At 42.2% G+C, this 9,771-nt stretch overlaps 1 protein-coding gene across 2 annotated transcripts; it reads right to left on the bottom strand.

Moving 5' to 3' along the window:
* Positions 1-916: 916 nt before the first annotated feature.
* LOC103556201 (T-cell-interacting, activating receptor on myeloid cells protein 1-like) lies at positions 917-6,712 on the bottom strand. 2 transcript variants are annotated; one of them, XM_008528187.2, is made up of 7 exons: positions 6,610-6,712; positions 4,572-4,607; positions 4,147-4,437; positions 3,525-3,821; positions 1,842-1,971; positions 1,362-1,446; positions 917-1,169 (listed from the first exon to the last, which is right to left on the bottom strand). In XM_008528187.2, exons 1-6 carry the CDS (start codon positions 6,641-6,643, stop codon positions 1,395-1,397), a joined length of 840 nt encoding a protein of 279 aa, XP_008526409.2. In that variant the 5' UTR covers positions 6,644-6,712; the 3' UTR covers positions 917-1,169; positions 1,362-1,394. The 2 variants fall into 2 exon arrangements, with proteins under 2 accessions (XP_008526409.2, XP_008526410.2); XM_008528188.2 differs by lacking the exon at positions 4,572-4,607 and having other exon boundaries at positions 6,610-6,677.
* Between the last annotated feature and the right edge of the window lie 3,059 nt (positions 6,713-9,771).

The following is a 9,771-nucleotide window of genomic DNA, read 5'->3' as shown; positions in this document are numbered from 1 at the left end:
AAATGCTTAGATTAGGTGGAAACTGCAAAAGTGAAAGGATGGAGGTGGCAGGGAGTATAAAGAGTCTGATCTGGCTACAGTGGCAGGTTTATGTTGGAGCGTGGTGAGCAGGGCTCAGGTGGGGAAGTGGACCCGAGGGTCTTTTGGCCTCAGTTTCAGAAGGGCCTCTGTTTTGAGTTTTTCTCCAATGGAAACTATAAGTACAGGTGTGGAGACACATCTTCAGATAGAAATAAAAGACATCACAGGACTTCCTTGTGTCCAGTATCTGGACCTCATGGCCTGTGTTGCTACATGAATCCATTTTTGTAAATCTTGTAATTAACTTGTGAGTAGCGCGATTACATTGCATTGTGTATGTGTTAGACACAAACTTTCAAAACATACTACAGTTTTTCTAAACTGTTTTTACACTTATTCAGTTTTTATGAAGCAGAAGTCTCACGAGAAGTGAACTCCAATTTTCTTGACCTACAGGAGCAGGTTATGATGCTTTGGGGCTTAGTCCTGAGAGCACTGGACGGTTTGATGCTTTTCAAAGACATATATATGACCTCAATATATGTCTTCATATGCGACTTCATATATGTCTTCATATAAGACATATATATGTCTCATATAAATTCAAAGATCAGAAAATCCTTTGTCAGCCCACTTGTGCCTACTTTTTGCTTTCAGAAAATAAGATTATAGTTAAGTAAAAGGTATTAATTTTTGAACTTGTCAGGTAATGAAACACCTGCAAGTCATGATGCTTTTCATAAAACGCTGTGAAATAATGCTATATCACACTTAACTAATTCTAAAATCTGAGGGTTAAAGTCCCTTTTCCATATCCTAGTACCAGTAAAGGGTAGCTGGTGCCATATGTTTGATGAGTTTTGATTTTGACAAAAAAGAAGATTTTGCAAGCAAATGACTGTATTTTAATTTATTCTATTTTACTTTGTCATCCAGATCACCTAGAAGCCTTTAATATGGGGGGCAGTTCCTGGTCACTTGATCCCAGATGACTCTCTTAGGAGACCTCAGTGGCCACTTTGGGTCTTAGATAACGTCAGAAAATAAATGAGGGGCCGGCCCGGTGGCGCAGCGTTTAAGTTGGCACGTTCTGCTTCTCGGCAGCCTGGGGTTCGTCGGTTGGGATCCCGGGTCCATGGCAAGCCATGCTGTGGTAGGCATCCCACATATAAAAAGTAGAGGAAGATGGGCATGCATGTTAGCTCAGGGCCAGTCTTCCTCAGCAAAAAGAGGAGAATTGGCAGTAGTTAGCTCAGGGCTAATCTTCCTCAAAAATTAAAGAAAATAAATGAGATCACGTTCCATCTCCAGGCCTCCCAAACTTCCCCCATGTTTGGTACCTTCACTCCCGGGGTGGAAGAGAACCAGAAAATCTAACACGCTGTTAACTCAATCAAGGACTCGTTCCTTTGGGCAGCTGTGGGCCTGTGGGTAGAGAAGGACTGACTTGAGATCAAGGGAGGGGGGAAGAGGAGGAATATTTCTGCTGGCTGCCAAACACAGGTTCTCCCCCAGAAGAATACCACCCCCATGCCCCATCCTCTATATCAGGGCATGTTTGAGAAAGTATGATAGTACTTCCTTTTTTTCTTGTTCCGCAATGATTGAGCCTTCGATGGCTATTTAATGGGAAAGGGAAATTGATGCTAAATGCCCCTGCAATGAACAGGACAGTCCCATATGGGAAAGAAATATCCCACCTAAAATGCCGTTTGTGCCCATTTTGAGAAGCATAAGAAGTCCGCATGGTAGAGCCTGGCGTTTAAAAAACCCCATCACTACAACATCCCACGAAAAGAAGGAGTGCTCAGTTGTTTCACCTGGATCCACTTTGAGACTCCTTCTGGCTATACCAGGCTTCAACCAGGAAAACCCCCATAATAGCCATAATTATGGCACCCAGACCCAGTCGGATGAGGTTCCCCGTGGTATAGTCTCTTGATGTGGCATCTGGGGAAAATAAGAGAGAGAAGAGGGTCAGCACCAGCCATAAAAGAGTCTCCCTCCTTCTCAAATGGATCTTCCAAATGCGACTCTCACACTCCCACTTGTATTTCCTGGCTGGTGGTCAGTTGTACCTTCATTGAAGTTTTAATCACTGAAAACAAGACGGGATTTCACGGGAGTTCTAGTGGGATTTCCTGCATCTTCTTCCCTTCGTATTCACTCTGCCTTATCGCTCTTCTTTCATTTATTTGCCCTTTATCTCATTTCCACGTTCCCGTATTTCTTCTTCTCTGTCTCCCAATGCATATTAGGAATCAGGCTTAGGAGCAACATTAAAGACCTAAGGAACACCACAGAATGGTGAAATTCAATGGCTGGCTTAGCATCCTCGAAGGAAACCTTAATTTTATGCAGGCAGTGAGTTTTTCAAAAGTTTGAGCTTCTCGGCTAAGCATTTGGGCCACTGTGCATTTCAGCTTCACTCAAGAAGGGCTCAAGCTTGGCATTGGCCCTGGTTCCTGAAGAGAAGCCCGTATTTGCATCATCCTACCTCTTGCATCCCAATTACTGCAAAGATCCTCTCTGAACCCAACCATGTTGCTTGGAGACAAAAGCCACAGGGAGAGTTTTATAAGGATGCTCCCAGACCAGGATGCTCTCTCCACTTCTCAACACTGACTATACAGACATTGATTCTAATTATAAAATGTTCGCTGACTACATAGTACGACTGAAGAGCATAAAAGAAAACTCACAACGCTGCGGAAGCAGAGGGTATAGCATCCAATGAAGCAGAATTCTGGCAGAAAACAGAAGATAATTTTAGAAGAAACTGCATCTGTGACACAAGAGCAAGAGGCTGTGGAAACACCGCGGTTGAAGAAAAAGAGCCACTAGGAATGAAATCAATATCGCCAAGATAAACCAACACTTTAGGAGATGCAGAGACTGGTAGAAAGGATTCTAATGACGGAAGGATTAATGATTTTGAAGAACAACTAGAGAAATTATCCTAGACTATAGAACAAAAAAGGCAAAGGAGTAGAAATTATGAAACGAAAGATTTAAAAAGGAGGTGGTAGTGAAAGTGATGGAGAAACAAGATTCAGAAAGTAATGGAACAGGTGGCACAGTGGTTAAGTTCACACGTTCCACTTTGGCAGCCCGGGGTTCGCCGGTTCAGATCCCGGGTGAGGACCTACACACTGCTTGTCAAGCCATGCTCTGCCAAGTGTCCCACATACAAAGCAGACGAAGATGGGCATGGATGTTAGCTCAGGGGCAGTCTTCCTCTGCAAAAAGAGGAGGATTGGTGGCAGATGTTAGCTCAGGGCTAATCTTCCTCAAATAAATAAATAAATAAATAAATAAATAAATAAATAAATAAATAATTTAAAAAAAGAGAAAGTAATAGAACAAATACTCTTTGATTTTAAAAAAACACTTCTTAAAAATTGTGCAAAACCTTACCTGTCAGAATTTAGAAAAAGAGAAAGTAATAGAACAAATACTCTTTCATTTAAAAAAAAACACTTAAAAATTGTGCAAAACCTCACCTGTCACCCAGATCACAAGGTGATCACTGGGGTCTGAGGCCTGGAAAGGATCCTCTGTCCGGTAGTACACACAGCTGTAGTTTCCAGTGTCGTTGACTGTTACATTCTGAAGGGAGAAGTCTGTCTCCTTCCATTTTGGACCCCGGGTCTGGACGGGCATTGAAGTTCCTGCCTTCAGCAGAGCAAACTTTACAGACCCCTGAAAAATGTCTGGCAGCCGACACTGCAGGGTCACCTTTTCTCCTGTGGTCACATTACTCCTTTGGTGGGTTTGGAGGGAAGGTTTAGGTAAACCTCCTGTAAGAGAAGGGAGGCTCTGAGGTCATGGGGAGAAGCCCGGGGTCCCCCGCTCACTTGTGTTCTTCTGACTGGGGGTTCCCATGGAGTATGGAGAATGACAGATGCCTCATCTCACCCTCTTTCTTCTCTGACTCCAGGAAGGAGATTCTCCCTCCTGTCAGCCCTGGATAAAGCCAAGTTTGTCAGCTCCCTTCCTGTCTGTCTCCATCTCCTCCTCCCCAACGGCACTGGAGGTGAGACACCCCGCCCCCTCTTGCTCTGGTTCCTCCACCATCCCCTGTCTCTAGGAAGACCACGTGCCATGCTGAGGCCCCCTCCTCACCTGTCACCAGCAGCAGAAGGACATCACTGGGCTGTGAACTTATGTAGGGTCTCCATCTTCTGTAGTATTCACACGTGTACTCTCCAGCGTGACTGATTTTCAGATCAGTGAGGTGAAATTCAGCCAGGCCCTCTGCAGAATCAGGTGATTGTGAGGACTCAATGATGTGTCCTCCCTTTCTGAGATCAAAGTTTACATCCTTGGTAGGAGTCCTGCATCGCAGCATCACATTACTTTTGGCCGGTACCACTGAGCTAGGCCAGGCACTGAGAGAGGGCTTGGGAAGTGAGCCTGGAAGGAAGCAGAGTGGAGGGTTGGGTTTGGTTCTCTCACCTGCTCTCAGGGAGCCCATTTAAAGAATGGAAAGGAAAATGGGGCCTTTGGGGCTGAAGGATCAAGGAGGGTTTAATAGAAGAAACACTCACCATCCCTTCTCCTGTATCCTTGGCCAACACAAAGCCCTGCAAAAGAACGGTCCATGACACGTAGGCATCAGCCTGGAGCCCACACCATCACTTGCCCTCATCCCTGAGGGACCCTCCCAGGGGCTCTTGCTGAGAAGGAACCCTTGGAGGTCATGCATTTGGGAGTTCTCATTGTCTCTATGCAAGACTCTGGCTTCAGCTCTGCACTCAGCTCCTCTGTCACTTTTCACAGAGGTTCTCCTGTGCAGCTATCACCTCCCAAGGCTCCAGGACCTTTCTTGGTTTCAGAAAAACCTGCAGGCCCTCTCATTCTCCGCCTCCATCCTGAACCATTCAGTCTTACCATTTCTATTAGAGTCTGTGGTGTTTTCTGGATCTCTCAATCTTGGGTGGGAGGCACTAACCATGAGGGAATTGGGGAAGCCTGTGACTGGGTGTAACCCTATCTTATCTCTTGAAGTTGTCTAAGCTCCTAAGTGACCGTTAGTTTCCCCTGAGAGTGTCATCTGGGATAGAGCAACCAGGAACCATCCCCCATAGTAAAAGCTACTTGGTGCTCTGGGTAACATAAATTAAGACCAAATCATTTGGTTGTAAAATCTTAAGAGAGTTTATGTACCTCATGCCGTGGGACACACAAGATGTCACTAGCCTGTGAACATCTTGGAGGAGCTACTCTGCGTTATTCACCCCAGCATCTCCAGTGTCTACACATATCCTGGCACATTGTAAGATTCAACAAATGCACATTGACCAATTGATGAGATGCCCTGGTTTAAGCATCACTCAGAGAGATTTTCAAGGATGAAAAAAAGATGCAAACTTATAATAATGTCCTTTCTTCATCCCATCAGATAGACCAGCATGAAGAGGTTGAGGGCCCCATGGAATATCCTAGAATCTAGGGATTAGAAAATATGGTGAAGACTAAATTATAGCACTGTGACCTCATCAAGCTAAGACCCACACACTGTCCCTGTGTGTGGAAAACAGGTTTTCTTGGCTCCTGCAAACAGACATCCTGAGATGCCCCCAGCTCCACACTCAGGGACGTTTTGAATCTTTCCTCATTTATCACCTTAGAATTTCTCCAACCTGGCATCTGCTCACTTATCCCCCACAACCTTTCCATTCAGAAGATCCCGTGCATGTGTCACTCTTCATATACTATTATGACCAAGTGGAAATAGCAATGACTTTGAAGCCAGGCAGGCATGGGTTTGAATTTTGACTTTTCTGTTCATTCTCTGTATGACCCAGGGCAGAAATCCTCAGCTCTCCATGTCAGAGTCTTCATTTATCCATTTGGACCTAATTCTCATCAGGCAGGGTTGTTTGGAAGGATCAGAGTCCTATTTCTCACAGTGTGGAACATGAACCACAGGTGTTATATGGGATCATTTTAGATGATGCCGTGACCCAGTATCCTATAGGATTGATCAAGGGATCAGCAAGTTATTGTCCTTTCAAATCACTTTCATCTCTTTGATCACAACGAGGAGAATTTTTCAAACTAAAGATCAGCATTTGCACACAGCTATGTCTGTCTTATCACCCTTTGTAATAAGGAAGCAGCCAGCCAAGGGCTCAGGAACTTGACAGGCAACAGTGCCTGATTAGAATGTCATGTTTTCTTCCTTTTCATTGTATGTATGTTTACATTAACCTCCTATTTTTGGTAAGCGACATTGGATTTTCTTTTAAAGTTTATTTTTTATTTAAGCTATTGGCATACAGTTTCTATCTTCAAATGAATATACTTATTTAAAATAAAGATATTGAGTCAATAAAAATGAAAATTGAAATAAATAGAGTACAGGCATGTAGGACAGATCATGGATATGGAAAGGAAATATTGGCATGCTGAAAAACCCTTGATTGGTAAGATGTATCTAAAGCTTCCTGCAGGGTCCCTAACACCCATGAAACAGTCATTATGAAAAGCTGATGCTGTCATATCTCTTTCCAATTATATTAGTCACATTTCTCTCAACCTACCCTCACCTCTAATCCTAACATACAGGCCCAAGAAACTTACCAAAGCAGATGAAGGAAAGGAGTTCAAGGATCATACCGGCCCTGTAGCTTGCTCTAGGAATCTTCTTCAATTTTCAACCACAGAAGGGAAGAAAACTCGATGTAAGCCATGACGTCTTTCCTCTAGCCCTTCCCTTCCTTCCTCATATGTGACCCACGGGGTTTTTCTCACAACTACATTTAGGAAACAAGAAGCCATAAAATGTTCCACTAAGTCTTTTTTTTTTTTTTTTTTACACTTTTTGGTGAGGACGATTGCCCCTGAGCTAACATCTGTTGCCAGTCTTCCTCTTTGTTTTTTTCTCCTCAAAGTCCCACTACATAGTTGTATATGCCAGTTGTAGGTCATTCTAGATCTTCTACATGAGATGCCGCCCCTGCATGGTTTGATGAGCGGTGCATAGGTCCGCACCCAGGATCCGAACTGGTGAACCCCAGGCTGCCAAAGTAGAGTGCACAAACTTAACCACTCAGCCATAGGTGAGTGAGGGCCAATATTCCTCACCAAAAATCATTAAAAAATAAAATAAAATTCATTAAAAACGAAGAATACAATAATTGGAGTGACAAATACACTAGAGGGAATCAACAGCAGATTAGATGATGCGCAAGAATGGATCAGTCATGTGGAAGACAGGATGGTAGAAATCCCCCAGTTGGAACAGCGGAAAGAAAGCTAATAAAAAAAATGAGGGTACTGCAACATGACTAATAATGATATAAGACTGTAATTTCACAAGGTTGTTAACTATCATAATCTTAATAAAAAACATGAGGGTAGCTTAAGGAGCCTCTGGGAAGACATCAAGCATACTAACATTCTCATTATAGGGGTCCTAGAAGGAAAAGACAGAGTGAAAGGGACAGAAAAACGATTTGAAGAAACAATGGCTGAAAACTTCTCCAACCTGGGGCAGAAAAGGGACATCCAAGTTCAGAGAAGAGAGAGATTCCGTAATAAGATGAACCCAAACAGGCCTACACCAAAACACATTATGATTAAAATGTCAAAAGTGAAAGATAAAGAGAGAATCTTAAAAGCAGAAAGAGAAGAACAGCTAGTTACATACAAGGGAGCCCCATAAGACCATCAGTGGATATTTCAGCAGAAACCTTACAGGCCAGAAGGGAGTGGAACAATATATTCAAAGTGCTGAAAGGAAAAATTTCACAATCAAGAGTACTCCAGCCAGCAAGGTTATCATTCAGAATGGAAGGAGAGATAAAAGAGTTTCCCAGACAAGGAAAAACTAAAGGAGTTGATTACCACTAAGCTGACCTTACAAGAAATACTAAAGTTCCATCTTTAAGTGGAAAAGAAAAGGCTATAACTTGAAATAAAATTATGAAAGAAAAAATCTCACTGGCAATGGCAAACATATAGTCAAGGTACTGAGCCAAGCATCTATCCAGCCAGTTTGAAGGTTAAAATACAAAAGTAACAAAGTCATCTATATCTACAAGAATTAGTTAAGGGATACACAAAGTAAAAAGACGTAAAATATGACCTCAAAAACGTAAAACATTGGGGGGAGGGCGTAAAAATGTAGAGCTTTTAGGACACCCTCAAACTTAAGAGACCATCAACTTAAAATAGACTGTTATATTCACAGGTAGATATCTATGAACCTCAAGGTAACCACAAAATGAAAACCTATAACAGATACACAAAAAATAAAGGGAAAGGAATCCAAACATAACACTGAGGAAAGTCATCAAACCACAAGGGAAGAGAGCAAGAGAAGAAAGGAACAGAGAAGAATTATGAAAACAACCAGAAAAGTTAACAAAATGGCAAAAAGTACTTACCCATCAGTAATTACTTTAAATGTAAAAGGAGTAAATGTTCCAATCAAAAGACATAGGGTGTCTGAACAGATAAAAAAAACAAGAACCAGTACAACTGAAATCTCACAAGGTTGTAATCTATCATAACATTAATAAAAAAAAAAATTAAAAAAAAAAAACAAGAACCATATATATGCTACCTACAAGACACTCACTTCAGATTTAAGACAGCGTGATTTCAAGATTGCTGTGAACCAGTGATTGCTCTGTGCCTCCCATTCTTCCCCCTTTCAAATGGGAGTATTGTGGTTATCCTGTCCCTGTTTCACCATGACATGGCAGATGCATGGGGCAGCCAACTTGTCCTTTTAGTTCATGAGTCTTGGATCAAAAGGACCCCCAGCCAGACTTGATAATGATCACTAGATCCTGAATTTAGAGACTGATGCCATTATTGGGTGAAAAATTTTGGGGGTCCTGGGATGGGGATGAGCATATTTTGTACATGATGCAGATATGAATAATTGTGGTCAAGAAGTCATAATGCAATAGATTGCATTAATAGCCCTTGACTATAGATTCATCCATGTTATTTGCCTTAGTCAATAGGATAAGGTACAAGCGGCAATATATTAGTTCCCATGTAGGTCTTTAGATGCATCGAATATTTTGATTCACCCTCTTGTGCGTCTTCCATTTCCATGAGAAGAACATGCGAGGGCTAGCACACTGTTCCCAGGAGGAAGATGAGGGACATGTGAGCAAGAGCCAAGTTGTGCCAACTAAACGCAGGTAGAGCTGGACAGAAATAAGCTGATCTGAGAGAGATGGAGGGCATGGGTGCATATGTGCATTCTCACACTCCTATTACTAGTTAGGACTGAACCTTTGTGACTTCAAATCTTCATAAAAATCAGAACTCATTTTTCATTGGTAATTTATTGGAAGCTTAACTCTAGAGAAATTGCACTTAAAAAAATGTCAATTGCAGGACAAAGTTGAGGTTGAATCAGAGAGTGACGAGGCTATATGAGCCTCAAATAAAGTGTCTTTTATAGGCATGAAGTGACCTAGAATAGGGGATTTTATCCACTTATCTGTCTTCTCTTTCAATCTCAATCTCCTCAATAATTTCATTCCAATCAGGGGGACTCAGTCAATTTTGTTCTTATCGAGTGTATGAGAATCTGCTCCTAGATTGTTCCTCAGCTGTGTGTTGCCTCTTTTAGGGTATTGTGTATCTGAAGTGTTGGCATCTGCTTTGAGATGTGCTGTAAGATTTTCAAGCCTTATAACATTGTGTATCAGTAGAGAACCATATTTCCTCCCCACCCCTCAAATCTTCAGGCATGGGATCTAATAATTCTAGGAAATT

Source organism: Equus przewalskii, chromosome 9 (genome assembly GCF_037783145.1).
Source record: "Equus przewalskii isolate Varuska chromosome 9, EquPr2, whole genome shotgun sequence".
Lineage (NCBI taxonomy): Eukaryota > Metazoa > Chordata > Mammalia > Perissodactyla > Equidae > Equus > Equus przewalskii.
This window is presented reverse-complemented; position numbering and strand designations above follow the sequence as displayed.